The 16,916-nt window shown below is 51.2% G+C and overlaps 2 protein-coding genes across 4 annotated transcripts in view; one reads left to right on the top strand and one right to left on the bottom strand.

Annotated features, from left to right (window-relative positions):
• BCKDHA (branched chain keto acid dehydrogenase E1 subunit alpha) overlaps positions 1-5,665 on the bottom strand; it is a 48,406-nt gene extending 42,741 nt beyond the window's left edge. Inside the window, exon 1 of the mRNA XM_063937837.1 lies at positions 5,582-5,665. Within this exon, the coding sequence (XP_063793907.1) occupies positions 5,582-5,650 (69 nt within the window). The 5' untranslated portion in view covers positions 5,651-5,665. The remainder of the gene's footprint in view (positions 1-5,581) is intronic.
• Positions 5,666-5,819: 154 nt separating this feature from the next.
• The window catches only part of EXOSC5 (exosome component 5), a 91,016-nt gene continuing 79,919 nt past the window's right edge, over positions 5,820-16,916 (top strand). For 2 of the 3 annotated variants that reach the window (XM_063937845.1, XM_063937848.1), the window contains exon 1: positions 5,820-6,000. In XM_063937845.1, the coding sequence (XP_063793915.1) occupies positions 5,904-6,000 (97 nt within the window). In that variant the 5' untranslated portion in view covers positions 5,820-5,903. The remainder of the gene's footprint in view (positions 6,001-16,916) is intronic. The other variant, XM_063937849.1, reaches the window with a different exon arrangement.

Below are 16,916 nucleotides of genomic sequence, written 5' to 3'. Positions count from 1 at the left end.
TAGGTCCTTGGCGGACTGAAGACCACAGGTATGTTGGTAAACAGAGGTAAGAGAGAAGATGTAGGGGGGCCTGGAAAAGAGAACCAGAATTGTATATGGTATTATGGGAGACATTAGCAGCCTGTGCATAAAAATAAGCAGAAGAAAAAACAGCCTGGAAGCCCGTTGTGGATCAGTGGCTAGTTTACTCATGGAAGGCTAAGTAGCCATGGGCCCCCAACATAGAGAAAGGAAATGATGACAGCATGAATCATGCTCTAGTGGGGACCCTGGCCAGGTAAGGCTGAATGCCGAGTATAGTACCAAGGTGGAGGTGCCAACATTTAGCAAGGTACTATGAGTGGGAGTGAGGAGCCCACGGAGAAAACCCACGCAAGTACAGGGAGAATATACAAACTCCACACAGTTAGGGCCATGGTGGGAACTGAACCAAAGACCTCAGTGCTATAAAGCAGTAATGCCAATCATCACACACGCACAAACACACAATCTCCTATATAATAGCCCAGATCTGTGACTCTGTACCTAACGCTGGGCGGAGTCACAGATCTGCCCTACTATATGTGTTCTGCCGCAGCTGAGGCCTCGCCCCCATCGGTAATATCTGGCGGCGTCAGTTGCTGGTGAGCGCCATCGGGTGACGGAGGATCCCGGAGAGGACTTCACGCTCCTAGCTGAGCCGGGTCGTGGCGCCATGCTTCGGGTGTGTGGCGTGATGGGGAGCCCCCCAGGGGCCGCTGTCTGTCACCGGCCGAAGGACGCGACTTCGGAGAGCAGCAGCGTCCAGTACAGCCAATACCACCATGCCTGCACAACCACCACCACGGCCGCCAGGCATCAGCATGGCACAGGGGGTGGTGGGGAGGAGAGACCACCAATGGCGGCAGCACAGGCCTGCCCACCAATCATTCACCCTGCCTGAGGGAAAGAGGGGGCTCCCTGTATAACCCCTGATAGGAGAATAACTCCAAATCATCATGTCCCCTCAAATGTCCTTATATAGGGGGCTCCCTGTGTAACTCCTGACTGACAGGAGAGAATACATCCCCCAACCAATTGTCCTTAAGTACGGGGCTTATTACTCCCCCAGCCCACGGCACACTCTCACCAGCTCCTCCCCCACCTGCGGCACCTATGCACCCGCCCCTTCCCCACCCGCGGAACCCACGCACTCACAGCGCCCCCGAACCCCCTCCCTCATCTGCTGCTCCCACCCCTCCCCCACGACGCCTCTGGATCCCCTGCCCCCCCCCCTCCCGACACACCAGCACCCGCCCCCCCCCCCCCCCCACAGCACCCGCCCCTCATCCACCCTCGACGCCTCTGGATTCCCTGCCCCCCCCCCCCCCCCCCCCCCGACACACCAGCACCCGCCCCTCCCCCACAGCACCCGCCCCTCATCCACCCTGGACGCCTCCGGACCCCCCCTTCCCACCCGGCACACCAGCACCCGCCCCTCCACCACCTGCAGCACCTCTGGACCTCCACCCACGGCGCCTCCAGACCCCCTACACCACCCGTGGCACCCCTGCCCCTTCCCCACCCGCAGCGCCTCCGGACCCCCTCCCCCATCTGCGACAGACCCGCACCTGACCCTCCCCCACCCGCAGCGCCTCCGGACCCCCTCCCCCATCCGCGGCCCCCACTCTCCCACCCCCTTCACCATCGGACGCCCTTTTCGTCGTGCAATATTTAACCACTAACAAAACTAGGAATGCAAGTAATACAGAGCCATTTGTTGCGGCGGCCAAGGCGCTCTGTTTGTGCTCCCCCTCCTCTCCGTCATTACTATTCCGCTTGGGGGGGGCGGAGTTTCGTGCAATGATGCGTTTGCGTCACAATGCAAATGCATCATTACACGAAACTCCGCCTCCGAGCGGAGTACTGATGACAGGGAGGAGGGGGAGCCACCCAGGACATGGAGAGAGAGGTGGCCCGGTGCCGGCCGAACGAAGAGCCGGAAGCGGGATCGAAGAGGACCTCTGGCCGGCGGATGCCGCTGCAGTTCAAACGTAAGTACAACTTTTTCTCTTTCTTTGCAGAAGGGGACCCTTGCCTGCCGTAAAGTGTACAATGGGGACTCTTGCCTGCCGTAAAGTGTACAATGGGGACTCTTGCCTGCTGTAAAGTGTACAATGGGGACTCTTGCCTGCTGTAAAGTGTACAATGGGGACTCTTGCCTGCTGTAAAGTGTACAATGGGGACTCTTGCCTGCTGTAAAGTGTACAATGGGGACTCTTGCCTGCTGTAAAGTGTACAATGGGGACTCTTGCCTGCTGTAAAGTGTACAATGGGGACTCTTGCCTGCCGTAAAGTGTACAATGGGGACTCTTGCCTGCCGTAAAGTGTACAATGGGGACTCTTGCCTGCCGTAAAGTGTACAATGGGGACTCTTGCCTGCTGTAAAGTGTACAATGGCGATTTAAAGTATCAAGGGCATTGCGGTGTGTGGCATAATATGGTGCAGGGGGCATTACTGTGGGGGGCTTAATATGGGGGGAATTTTTTTTTCCCCTGTGGTGGCCATGATCTGTTGGTGCAGGTCGTCTTTCCACACAAGGTCACGCCCATGTTAATGAGGCCATGCCTCCTTGCCGGGCACATTTTTTTTTATGTCAATGAGGGGGGATGGGGAAGCATTTTGAAGTCTCGCACTGGGAGCCAAATTGGCTAGAAACAGCCCTCAGGCAATACTCCATACGATACAAATATTGAACCCCAGAAAGGCGTGCAGGGGTTAAGAGGGCGTAGCGATGAAGCACCTAGTTAAATATATATGATAGATAATGACACGTACGTACACACACACACACACACACACACACACACACACACACACACACACACACACACACACACTGCAGTCACTGTGTGATGCCCTTCTAAGTTAATTTATATATATAAAAAAAGAAAAACGAATGTCTGGCAAATAAAAGGGCATAGTAAGCACGATGTTTTAGCCCAAAAAGGTATTATCTATCAAATATGTCAATGGTTAGCATTACTGCCTCACAGCACTAAGGTCATGGGTTCGATTCCCACCATGGCCCTAACTGTGTGGAGTTTGTATATTCTCCCCGTACTTGCGCCGGTTTCCTCCCACAATCCAAAGATATACTGATAATTGGCTTCTGACAAAATTAACCCTAGTATGAATGTGTGTGCGTGTACATGTGATAGGGAATATAGATTGTGAGCTCCACTGGGGCGCGGACTGATGTGAATGGCCAAAAATGTTCTCTGTACAGCGCTGCGGAATATGTGTGCGCTATATAAATAACTGGTAATAAATATGTCCCCGTCACTAGTAGGTTTTAGCCAGGAATTGCCCAGTTGAACAGCAATGACTGTTCTAGTGACTCCAGGAAAACATGATCACACTGAGCAGTGTTGTCCTGCTGGGAAAGGAGTTGATGACGAGCCTCACCCTCCTCCTCAGTGCCAGCTAATCAGCTTTCAGCTTTACAGACGAGCCTCTTGATGCATTTACTGACCTTCCTGTAACCAGGAAGCATGCAGCAGTACATACTGAATATACACAATGTCACCCTTTCACTGCTGATATCTGTCTACTCTAACATATCTAGATTAATAGAGAGAGTTGGATTCAATATAACCCGCTTACATGTGTTACACATTATTATTATTATTATTATTATTATTATTATTATGTTTTATTTATATGGCGCCACAAGGGATCCGCAGCGCCCACTACAGAGAACATAAACAAATGAGCAAAACAAGAAAAAAGCACTTACAGTTTGAGACAATATAGGACAAGTACAAGGTATATCCAGGAAACCCAGGGTTAGGTGCCATCAAAGGGAGTATTGAGTATAAGATAGTGTAAGTAAGAGAAGGATAGGCACATGAGGGGAGATGTATAAAGCTGGCCACATGATCCATTTATACACTCCAGAACCACTACATTTCTGCACAATCACATCAATAGATCACTAAGGCAGCAATCCAGGGGTAACACGCATTACAGAGCAGAGAGTGGAGTACAGGGTTAGAAACGTTGAAGGACTGTAATCGTACAGTTCCCTACAGTCTTCTGTATAATTCTTTCAGCTGAACATATTCCTATTCCATATTTTATCAATCCAATTGGCAATCTATATTTGACTGTATTATGAACAGTGTTTGGTATGGAGCAGCAAATTCCGTTGTACTTTACAATTGGAAACAATTACAGCTGATGACTGATATGAGGCACAGACTGATGGCCATGAGGGGGAATCAGGGGTCTACCTGCTCTGGCCGGAAATTAAAATGAAATACAGAACATTACACATGTGAGAGGTCTTGTTACATTACTTATTGAAACACCCTTGTATATATAAGATTCCTCATGCTGTGCTGCACATATAGAAGGTACTGTTCTACTCGCTCTATATTTTTTAATCACCATACCTAGATCCCCCTTATATAGTGACCCATTCTTGCATTTACCATCCTATACATCACATTTGTATCTGTATTGTCTCAATCACTGATAACCACTACTGACGGGGCCCGTCACTGCCTGTATACCGTGCAGTACTGACGGGGCCCGTCACTGCCTGTATACCGTGCAGTACTGACGGGGCCCGTCACTGCCTGTATACCGTGCAGTACTGACGGGGCCCGTCACTGCCTGTATACCGTGCAGTACTGACGGGGCCCGTCACTGCCTGTATACCGTGCAGTACTGACGGGGCCCGTCACTGCCTGTATACCGTGCAGTACTGACGGGGCCCGTCACTGCCTGTATACCGTGCAGTACTGACGGGGCCCGTCACTGCCTGTATACCGTGCAGTACTGACGGGGCCCGTCACTGCCCGTATACCGTGCAGTACTGACGGGGCCCGTCACTGCCCGTATACCGTGCAGTACTGACGGGGCCCGTCACTGCCTGTATACCGTGCAGTACTGACGGGGCCCGTCACTGCCTGTATACCGTGCAGTACTGACGGGGCCCGTCACTGCCTGTATACCGTGCAGTACTGACGGGGCCCGTCACTGCCTGTATACCGTGCAGTACTGACGGGGCCCATCAATGCCTGTATACCGCGCAGTACTGACGGGGCCCGTCAATGCCTGTATACCGCGCAGTACTGACGGGGACCGTCACTACCTGTATACCGTGCAGTACTGATGGGGCCCCGTCACTGCCTGTATACCGTGCAGTACTGATGGCACTAATGTTACTCTGCCTTACACCACCCAGCTCATGGATAGCTTCAAACCCAGTGCTAATCTGTAATAGTATATATTTATGTTATATAATGCCACTATACATATGCAATATATGGAGCCCTGTCACTGTGCATATGTCTTGTGCACCTGCTGTGTGGTCGCTGTGCATATGGAATACATACTGACCCCTCCACCTGTATACCTTATATAATGTCAGTGCTCTGCGTATGGAATGAATACACATAGCAGTGTGTGTGTGTATATATATGTATGCATGCATATATATATATATATATATATATATATATATATATATACACATATACACACTGCACCTCTGCCTAGGCCATGTATGGTACACTGTCTGACTGACCGACCACCGGGGCCGGCTCTCCTCACCTGCTGTCTCCTGCTTGCTCCCCATCCTACAGCTGCTCGGATCCTCAGCAATGCCCTCAGCGCCGCCATCTTCTCCCAGGTTTCCGGTCCTTCGCCTGCCTTCACCTCAGGGCCCCCGGCGGTACCCGGTTTCTGCGCTTCCTTCTTGGCCCGGGATACATTATCAGCCTTGAACGGTCTCTCTGATGAGAACGGGGCACTAACTCTCGGAATTTCCCGGCGCGATTCCCACCGGCAGTGCAGCGGGCAGCCAGGCGAGGACCCCAGAGGCGGAAGTGCTCGGCGCGTGGTGGTGGTGCTGCTGCTCTGCTAGAGCCTAGAGATGGAGGCGCCGATGCCTCTAGTCACCGGGCTGCGGGAGATAGGCTGCGAGCAGAGCGGCCTGAGCCGGCCGGATGGATCTGCCAAGTTCCTGCAGGGTAAGGAGCAGCCGGTCACTGTGCCCCTCGGTGCTGGCCCCTTGAAGGGCATGGGTATTCAACATGCAGCCCTTCAGCTGCTGTGGAACTACACATCCCAGCATGTCATTTTGCTATTAGTGTGACAGGGCCTGCTGGGATGAGTAGTTCTACAGCAACTGTTCGACTGCATGTTGCATACCCCTGCTTTAGGGTAAGGATCGTACTAGTAGATAATTGGCTTCTGACAAATAAATGAAGCAATGTGTGTCCAGGCTCCACTGGGACTCTTGTGAATGCCTGATATCCCCTGCAAAGTGCAGCGTAGTACATGTATGCTACATGAATAGTAATACATTGCAGTTGCCCTACAATACTCCAGTCCAGATGCACTGATTCCTACATTGAGAGTCCATTATCCCTAGCACTGGAGGAGACTGTTGCATTCTGCCCCATTCTTGCGCTTCCAACTGCCACTCTCTCAGGGTCCCGTGATAGCAGATGGCAGGACTGGCCGGTGGACAGGCACCTGCTTAGTCAGGCAGTGAGGAATAGTTAAAGTTCTAAGGTTTTGCTGTGGTGCGCTCCCTGGGTCACTATAGGCAATGTTCTCAGTCCGAAAGGAGAGTGTTCGTATCTATTGAAGAGCTCTCTATTCAGCAACACTTCCCCGCTCCAGTTTAAATGGTGTCCCCAAAATAGAACGAGAGAGCAATATATAGTGAAGTACAGTAGGACTCAAGTTTGTTCACATAAGGTGATGAACCAAGTCACACGTATTCTAAAAGTGCAATAAAGATCAAAAACTGGAATCCACCATGAATTGGCAGGCCCACGTACCAGAATCAGTGGGGTGTCAGTGGAGCCCACCCAAATGGGATCGGTATGAAATACCTCCAATCAAAATCCCGACGTTTAAAATCCCGACACCAATTGACCGATGGTCAAAATCCCGACATGGACAAAATACCGACATTTAAAATACCGACATGTAAAATGCCGACAGGTCAAAATACCGACACACATTTTCTTGTTGTTTTTGTGTGTATGTCGACATAAGTCAACATGGACACCATATAAAGTGTACCGCGTCCCCTCGCATGGCTCGCTGCGCTCGCCATGCTTCGGGCACACTATTATATTCCCCCTCCAGGTCCACTGGGATGGTAAAGTATGAACAAGTCGGTTTCAATTAAAAAAAATCATGAAAAACTCATGTCGGTATTTTGACCTGTCGGCATTTCACGTGTCGGTATTTTGACCTTGTCGGTATTTTAAATGTCGGTATTTTAAATGTCGGGATTTTGTCCATGTCGGGATTTTGACCTTGTCGGGATTTTGACCATCGGTCAATTGGTGTCGGGATTTTGAACGTCGGGATTTTGATTGGAGGTAAACTGACTGCATCCCACCCAAATATGCCTGTAGTATCACTTCCTTTGGTTTGCGGTTATACACGAACGGTCTCCTCCAAATTCCTCCACCACTTCACCACAGAAAAGAGATCAAATCTTATAGCCATAAATGTTCTGGAACAGAGAAGTCACAGAGTTTACTTCACTAAAGGGAAGTATATTGTGCAAAACAGCTATAGCTACAGGCACAAGGGGGGTAATTCCAAGTTGATCGCAGCAGGAATTTTTTTAGCAGTTTGGCAAAAAAAAAACAATTTTTTTTTGTTTTGTTTTGCCAAACTTCTAAAAAAAATTCTGCTGCGATCAACTTGGAATTACCCCCCTTGTGCCTGTAGCTATAGCTGTTTTGCACAACATACTTCCCTTTAGTGAAGTAAACTCTGTGACTTCTCTGTTCCAGGACATTTATGGCTGTGGCCGGAGAGGCTCCAGCCACGCGGAAAATGGCCGCCGCGGCACTGAAGGGGTTAACCCCTAGTGCCCGGCGCCATTTTAACAGACAAAGGGCGCTTGGCGCCAGTTTTTAAATGTGTTGGGCGCTAGGCGCCGTGTTTTATAAACTGTTAAAAAAGACTATTTCAATGTGCCGTGGTCCCGGACCTCTCCGGAGACCACGGCAGTGAGGGCAGCCCCCGGCGCGCGCTCAGCAGAGTGTGCGCGCCGGGGGAGAGGGCAGCCGCTGACCGCCGGAGTCCGGGAGCTCCGCTCCCGGCAGCGATCGGTGCAGCCCCGGGCGCACTGGAGTGTGCGCGCCGGGGAGAAGGGAGAGCCGCCGCTGGGGGCCGGGAGCTCTGCTCCCGACGCCTCAGCCCAGCACGGGTGGCCAGCCGCAGCAGCCGGGACGGACGTCCCGGGCTGCTGGCCGGCGAGGGGGGGGTGCGCCGCAGCCCGGCTCCCCGCCGGACGCTGCGGCGAGACACCAAAATCAGCGCCGCATACAGGGGACCGGGCTAGCCGGCTCCCTGCGCGGCGAGGCCACCACAGGCGCCGCTCATGGGGGACCGGGCTAGCCGGCTCCCTAGCGGCGTGGGTGCAATTAGGCTGGTGAGCAGGATGATGAGCGCTGGGGTCCGGGAGCTACGCTCCCGGCACCTCAGCGCTGCAACAGAGCCAGAGTCACGGCGGCCGGGACAAGTGTCCCGGGCCGCCGGGCTTCGGTACAGGGGGGTGCGCCGCTGCGTGCGGCGAGGCCACAAAGTTAGTGCCACACTGGGGGGACAGGGAGAGCCAGCTCCCTGGACCCCAGTGGCAGGCAGGCAGGCTGGAGGGTGGGGGAAGCCAGCCCCATACCTCCAGCACTGAGAGAGCCCTAGCAGCCAGGCTGCAGGGCTAGGGGAGCCAGCACAGACAGGGTCCTAGCAGCCAGGCTGCAGGACTAGGACACAGTATTCCACAAACCAGACATTGTGTAAAAAATAATAGAAAGTACAGTGTGTTGTAAGGCACTGCAGTGCCTAGGTATGTGGAGCCTGTGCAGGCTCAGAGTGTATTTAAATGTATAACATGTACAGTGTGATTTAAATGTAATGTATTTAAAGGTAAATTGCACTTACTTGGTTGTGTGTCCCAGGAGGGGGGAATCCATGGCTGTGCAGGCTGATGGATTCTCCCAGACCTTTTCCCCAAAAACGGAATGCTTTCCCATCCAGCCTCACACTTCCAAGGGGCACAGGGAGAAAGAGAAGCAGCTCAGCTATGAAACAAGCTGAGTGGTTTCTTGGAGCTCCATGTAGATCACCCGTAGTGGCCTAGAAACCTGGACCGGGGAGCCAGGCTGCCCAGCTCTGGAGCCCAAATCCAGGCTGCAGCCAGTGGGCTAGGTCCCGGGCAGGTTTCTGGAAGTCAGTTTAGGAGGGAAAACTTCCCCCCAGCATAGACTGAATGGCACCGGGGCGTATCCTGATCCTCCAAGATGGGAGAGTCAAAGGAGACCGACCACTCCCCACTGTCCATAGGGGACAATGTAAGCTGTGCATGAGACCAAGGCATGCACAGCTCATGGGTAAACATTGATTGGTTGTGCACCACAGGGCGGGCTTACCCCCTGTGGTAAGGGGTCTTGGAGAGGGATAAAAGGAGGGCAGTTGGCCCATAGGATTGTGTATTATACCATCTTATTCTGCTGAAAACATCTGATTGTATGCTGTTGCCCCTAGCAATAGGGAGGAGCCTTTTTAAAGGTTATCATTGAGCAAATAAACATCATTGCCTCAAGAAGACTGCTTCATCTTGTGACCTACAGGGTTAGGCCAAACCTAGCCCCGTTCTCCGGCTGTCCAGGGAAGCACCTAACGTCTCCAAGCTCCGCCTTCTGCCAGCTACCGGTAGAGGCCTAGCAAGTGGCTAGTGGGGATTCGTCAGCACCACACAGCTGTGGTAAGGCAGTGCGTCGGCACATACAGAGCAGAACCGTGGTTCCAAACGCCACGACAGGTTAGGAGTTTGGTGGTGGCAGCGAGAACCCGCCCACAGCGCAGTGTGTGGAGTCAGTAACAGGCGGTTACTGACGGTAAGCGGGAATCCCCTATGTGGTCAGGCCTCGTGCGGCTTGACCTTCCATTCTGTGCGCAGCCAACGGGACGCGAAAGCGGCGAGTGCTTTCGTACGGTACCGTCCTGTCACAATGGCTATAAGATTTGATCTCTTTTCTGTGGTGAAGTGGTGGAGGAATTTGGAGGAGATCGGTCGTGTATAACCGCAAACCAAAGGAAGTGATACTACAGGCATATTTGGGTGGGCGCCACTGACACCCCACTAATTCTGGTACGTGGGCCTGCCAAGTCATGGTGGATTCCAGTTTTTGATCTTTATTGCACTTTTAGAATACGTGTGACTTGGTTCATCACCTTATGTGAACAAACTTGAGTCCTACTGTACTTCACTATATATTGCTCTCTCTTTCTATTTTGGGGACACCATTTAAACTGGAGCGGGGAAGTGTTGCTGAATAGAGAGCTCTTCAATAGATACGAACACTCTCCTTTCGGACTGCGAACATTGCCTATAGTGACCCAGGGAGCGCACCACAGCTAAACCTTGGAACATTAACTGAACTTTCTTGGGATATTAGTGACCATCCCGGCTGGTGGATCGCAGCACCTTTGAATTGAAGCGCCATCTGTACATTTCTTTGTTATAGGCAGTGAGGAATAGTTTACAGCTTAAAAGCTAGTTGTGGACTCTGAAACCAGTGTTGAAATACACTTCCGAGTATACAGATTGGGCCTGGTACAGATGTGGTTGGAGTAGCTATTGCTGCTGCTTACATGGAAGCAGCAGCAATAGCACTTATGTTAATGAAGCAGGAAGTGCCACGCCTCCTGCTTGCGTTAGTGATCTCAGCTGTGTCTAGGATTCGGCATCAGATCATCTGCGACACCATGCCGCCGCAGATACAGCAAAGAGGCCATTAAATCTCCATCCTCCTATGGAGATCCTGGCCTCGTCCCTCCCCCCACACGGTGGCAACTCCCCAAAAATGGAGGCTGTGGATCTGCATGCTTCGTCACAGACCCATGCTGCGCAAGTGCACAGTTCCAAAAATCAGTACTTTGCAGCATGTGCCATTACTCTGTTGGGACTTGAATCCGGCACGTTGTGCAGTGTGATCGGTGCAGCAGCTAATCGGCTGCTTGTGATATAAATAAGTGGCAGCAGTTTTTAGTCAATGTTTTTATTTTATTTGTTTTCAAATATTCTAGTCCTGACTGCAGTCAGATACACGGAAGTGTCAAAAGTCATGGGATAGCAGTATGTAAAGGTAATAATAGGTGGCGCCACCGTACTGTGACATCTTGGAAATGGCCAGACCTGCATCCGTTGTAATCTGACATCTCGTGAGTCAGTTTGTACACAGGCTAGGCTGCGCATGGCATGGTGACGTGAATTATCAGAGTATGAAAGGGGGTGGCCGACGGAAGGGACATTCAACATTTCTCGATCTACGGTGTCACGTGTGTACCGGGAATACCACATGGAAGGCCTTACCACCCACAGTGGACAACACAGCGGCCGTCCATGAGTGCCTGATGATTGTAACCAGTGGTATCTGGCCACAACTGTCAGGCAAGCTGGACTGTACACCCGATCAATATTTTGAAGTCTGTCTCACTAAAACTATGGGGGTCATTCCGAGTTGATAGCTCGCTGCCGTTTTTCACAGCGCATCAATCAGGTTACTACTGCGCATGCGTATGCACCGCAATGCGCAGGTGCGTCGTACAAATACAAAGCGGATCGTTGCTGGGCGATAGATTTAACGAGGAATCCATTCGCACGGCCGATCGCAAGGATATTGACAGGAAGAGGGCGTTTGTGGGTGGCAACTGACTGTTTTCTGGGAGTGGTTGGAAAAATGCAGGCGTGTCCAAGCGTTTGCCGGGCGGGTGTCTGACGTCCGTTCTGGGACCGGACAGGCTGAAGTGATCACAGCGGCTGAGTAAGTCCAGAGCTACTCAGAAACTGCAATAAATGTTTTCGTCCCGATCTGCTGCACAAGCGATTGCACACTTGCAAAGCGAAAATACACTCCCCTATAGGCGGCGATTATCTGATCGCTGCACTGCAAAAAATAGCTAGCGAGCGATCAACTCGGAATGAGGGCCTATATGTACTGATATCAGGTGGACCCCTCAGATAATTGTATAATGTATGCCTAGCATTATATATAGCTGCTGCATTGAACATTGACTAGAGACATTTCTGTAGATCAGGGGTTGCCACACCAGTCCTCAAGGACCCCTAACAGTTCATGTTTTCTAGATTTCCAGTGGATTTGTAGAATGTGTCAGAAATGAAGGCATCACATCTGGCAAAGGGATGTAGTCAGGTGATCGGCGGTCTGGATCCCGGTGGTCAGCATACCGATGCCGGGATTCTAGCCCGGCTTTTGCGCGCTGGCCAGGAGCTACTCGTCGGTGCCCGGCTCGCAGTGGCTGCGTGTGACATCACGTAGCCGCTGCGGCCCGCCCCCTGCACGGTCCGGCCATGCCTGCGTTGGCTGGACTGCGCTTACAAAACGGCGGCCAAACGCTGCCGTGCCGCCCAGCGACCGCCTCTGCCTGATTGACAGTCAATCAGGCAGAGGCGATCGCAAGGCAACGACAGCCGTCGGCTGTCAGCCATATGCCAACGCACTGCGCAGTTCTGACCCGATTGCAGCGAGCGATCAGGTCAGAATGACCCCCATTATCCTTTATATCATTGGTCATGGTGTACTAGTGTCACTTCTTTTAACATGGATTCCACAAAAATATTGTTTAAATATTGTCATTAAAAACATAATTCTGAATAAATGTTGAATAACAACATAAATGACAACTTGTTTGTCTGTTTTAGCAGTTAAACCAGTGGTTTCCAAACTTTTTTGAATCACGGCGCCCTAGAATATCAGAATTTTTTTCACGCCACCGCTAGGCCAAAAATTTCTTATTGAGAAATTTAGAAAGAAATATTACATTAAGTAGATTGCCTTTATATGTCATCCTTAGGGTCAGTTGTGTGGTGAGGGACAAGATTTGCTTCTGTTTGGCCACATATTTTATGACTGGCAACCACCAGCGCTAGTTTTGCCTATTATATTGACCATGAATAATTTGAATTGGTCCTGGACCACCAACCCAGGGCACCCCTGCAAGTGTCCCGAGGCACCCCAGGGAGCCACGGCACACAGTTTGGGAACCTCTGAGTTAAACTATTGTTCATTTGTCACGTCCATTGTATATATTCAACGTGTTACGAGACAATATGAATATTTTATGTCTGTAGATATTTCATTATGAGTTGCACAGAAAAAAAAACATCTATGAACTTGTTGACTGGCGCGAGAATAAATAGACTCTTCCTAAAGCATAGTTATTGGCAGTTTTTAAAAAGTGTGTGACTAAAGAACCAAAGGCTGGATGTAATAGCGCCCAAGTTCGGCGGGATGCTGGCCGAATGCGGACATTTTTTTTTAAAAGGGGCAATCATGTACATTGCATGGTTTAGCCTTGTACACGATTGCCCCTTTACAAAAAACTTCCGAGTTCAGCCTGCATCCCGCACGGCCGCCGAACTCGGACTTTATTACATCCGTCCCAAAAAGGCTAAATGTTGCTGAATACCTTGAGTTCAGTATTTGTTAAACCCAGTGGGTAGATGGCAAACAGCTAGATCAGGGGTGGAGAACCATTTTTCTACCAAGGGCCATTTGGATATTTATAAAATCCTTTGGGGGGCCAGACAAAAATTATTAACTTAAAAATTACCCTGCCCCCCCCCCCCCCTAGTTATGCCCCTAAGTGGTGCTGAGTGCGTGTGCCAAAAAATGGGTGTGGCCAATTAAAATGGGACGTGATACACATATGCGCCCAATAGGACAGTGCCAGATACACATATGCCAGTGCAGTGCCAGATACGCAAATGGCCCCAGCAGTGCCAGATACTCAAATGGCCCCAGCAGTGCCATATATGCCCCCATACTGCCTGATACACAAATGCCCCACACATCCCCCCCCCCCTTCCCCCACTGTGCTGCTCACCGCTGTCAGGGGCCAGGCAGGGAGGAGAGCGCGGCTATGACAGGCGATGGTGGCGGTGTGTAGGACCTCAAAACAGCAGCCGGTTCGTGAGCCAATCCGAGCTCGTAGACCGGCAGCGGTGGCTCCTGATTGGCTGCCGGTCCGCAAGCTGATTGGCTCACAAACCGGCGGCTGGTTTGAGATCCTACCTGCTGCTGCCGCCGGACATAGCTGCGCTCTCCTCCCTGTCCTGACAGATGAGACACGCCACCTCCGGACTGAGGGGCGGCATGTCTCGCTGACACACAGACACGCTGACAGCTACGGGCCATATACGGCCTGCGGGCTGGAGGTTCCCCACCCCTGAGCTAGATAGATAGTTAGTGGTGATCATTGGGGCATATAAAAAGGAAGAAAAAAAATTACAGTACCTTGAGTTATTGCTCTGCTTTAGGTCTTGGGACCCTATTCAGTAAGGGTTGTAAATTCTGCTAAACAGCTCGCATGCTGGTGGTCACCCATCACAGAGCAAGGCCGCCCAGCATGCAGCCCGCCACCCACCCACTGCGATTGCGCTGAAATTGCGATCTCACTACAATTTTAGCATGATAGCTGAAATTGTGGATGGCTCCTGCCGGCACAGCCTGACTGCAATGGCAGGAGGCCAGCCGCCATCTTTTTGATCAGCGCGGGTGCTGCCACGCGAACGCCTCTGACTGTCAATCAGGCAGAGGCGTTCGCATTTACTGTGTGTCACCAGCAGTAAATGCAGGCGCACGCGCAGGATGGGCCCTGCACATTTATTACAACTATCAATCCCTATTTTTGGTTGTTTCTGTAGAGGCTCCTTAGGATATCAGTGATTCCTCCTGCAGCTTTAATAGTAATGGCGTTCTATGCACTATCAGGGGGAGATTCAAATGTTTGAAAAGTCGGTTGGGTGTCTGTTTTTTCCTGTCGAATAGGAAAAAACAGACTCCCAGCTGACTTTTCAAACATTTGAATCGCCCCCTATAAGTCTTATATTGAGTCAGTAGGATGGGAGCAGTGAGGCATCACACAGCAGCCTAGTATAAAGCATCAGAATGTAAGCCATAGGCACAGAGCTTTAGCTAATGGTAGTGTGTCATTTGAGTACAGCTGTAAATCCTACGCCTTTCATTTGCTAGTTTGCAACCTTTCCCAAAAATGCCAAAATGTTGCTATACCTACCCACTAACTAATGTGCTGCACAGATCATAATAACCTATTTCTATTAAGTGTCACACTTCAGTTCTTGTGGCCCATTAATCACTTTGAGGGTGATGTATGAAAAATGTCTTAACGGCCGTTATGTGCCTTGGGGCGTATCACCACATTATTGTGGTGATACGCCCCCTCCCACCGCCACAATGTATTATATGACTGGCTGCCGATGTGGGAGGGCGTTATTTCACCTGTCCCACGATAGTGCTCCTTCCACATCGGCTCGGCTGGGATCGGCTCCGCAGATGTGAGCATGTGCCCTTCTCCCCTGCTTCCTGCCTGCGCCGCCGGTGGCCCCCGGCGCATGCGCAATAAGGCTGTGTGGACCAGCAGAAGAATGTCCACGTGCAATAAAGTTTAATAAATAAAAAAACACATGAAAGCAGCAACAGTGCTGCAGCGCCAGCCCTAACCTGGTGAAGTGGGAGAGGGGATATAACGAGCGGTGAGTGACAGTCCCGCCGTTAATACATCAGGGGGCCAGCAAATAGGTATATGCACAGCGCCTCAGACAAAGCGGCCCCATGCGCATTGCGATTGCCTTAAACTCCCGCTGTGAGCCGCATCATACATAACTGTAATGCGGTAACAGTGCACGCTAACTTCCGCTATGTGCAAAAAGAACATAGCGCACGTTCTTACATCTGCCCCTTTATTTGCTGAATGCACTAGAACCATAAAGTATTAAATAAACACTTGGACAAGATGGTATACAGCAATAAACATGGAGTTTAGGATATTTCTCTGACGTCCTAGTGGATGCTGGGAACTCCGAAAGGACCATGGGGAATAGCGGCTCCGCAGGAGACTGGGCACAAAAGTAAAAGCTTTAGGACTACCTGGTGTGCACTGGCTCCTCCCCCTATGACCCTCCTCCAAGCCTCAGTTAGATTTTTGTGCCCGAACGAGAAGGGTGCACACTAGGTGGCTCTCCTGAGCTGCTTTGTGAAAAAGTTTAAGTATAGGTTTTTTATTTTCAGTGAGACCTGCTGGCAACAGGTTCACTGCACCGAGGGACTAAGGGGAGAAGAAGCGAACTCACCTGCGTGCAGAGTGGATTGGGCTTCTTAGGCTACTGGACATTAGCTCCAGAGGGACGATCACAGGCCCAGCCATGGATGGGTCCCAGAGCCGCGCCGCCGGCCCCCTTACAGAGCCAGAAGACTGAAGAGGTCCGGAAAATCGGCGGCAGAAGACGTCCTGTCTTCAACAAGGTAGCGCACAGCACTGCAGCTGTGCGCCATTGCTCTCAGCACACTTCACACTCCGGTCACTGAGGGTGCAGGGCGCTGGGGGGGGGCGCCCTGAGACGCAATAAAAACACCTTAGATGGCAAAAAATACATCACATATAGCTCCTGGGCTATATGGATGCATTTAACCCCTGCCAATTTTTCCTTAAAAAAGCGGGAGAAAGGCAGCCGAGAAGGGGGCGGAGCCTATCTCCTCAGCACACTGGCGCCATTTTCCCTCACAGCTCCGTTGGAGGGAAGCTTCCTGACTCTCCCCTGCCTTTCTGCACTACAGAAACAGGGTAAAACAAGAGAGGGGGGGCACTAATTTGGCAGATAAATCTATACAGCAGCTATATAAGGGAAAAACACTTATATAAGGTTATCCCTTTATATATATAGCGCTCTGGTGTGTGCTGGCAAACTCTCCCTCTGTCTCCCCAAAGGGCTAGTGGGGTCCTGTCCTCTATCAGAGCATTCCCTGTGTGTGTGCTGTGTGTCGGTACGTTGTGTCGACATGTATGAGGAGGAAAATGGTATGGAGGC

The sequence above is a fragment of the Pseudophryne corroboree genome, chromosome 8, assembly GCF_028390025.1.
Source record: "Pseudophryne corroboree isolate aPseCor3 chromosome 8, aPseCor3.hap2, whole genome shotgun sequence".
Lineage (NCBI taxonomy): Eukaryota > Metazoa > Chordata > Amphibia > Anura > Myobatrachidae > Pseudophryne > Pseudophryne corroboree.
The sequence above is the reverse complement of the archived record's forward strand: the minus strand, read 5'-3'. Positions and strand labels throughout refer to the sequence as shown.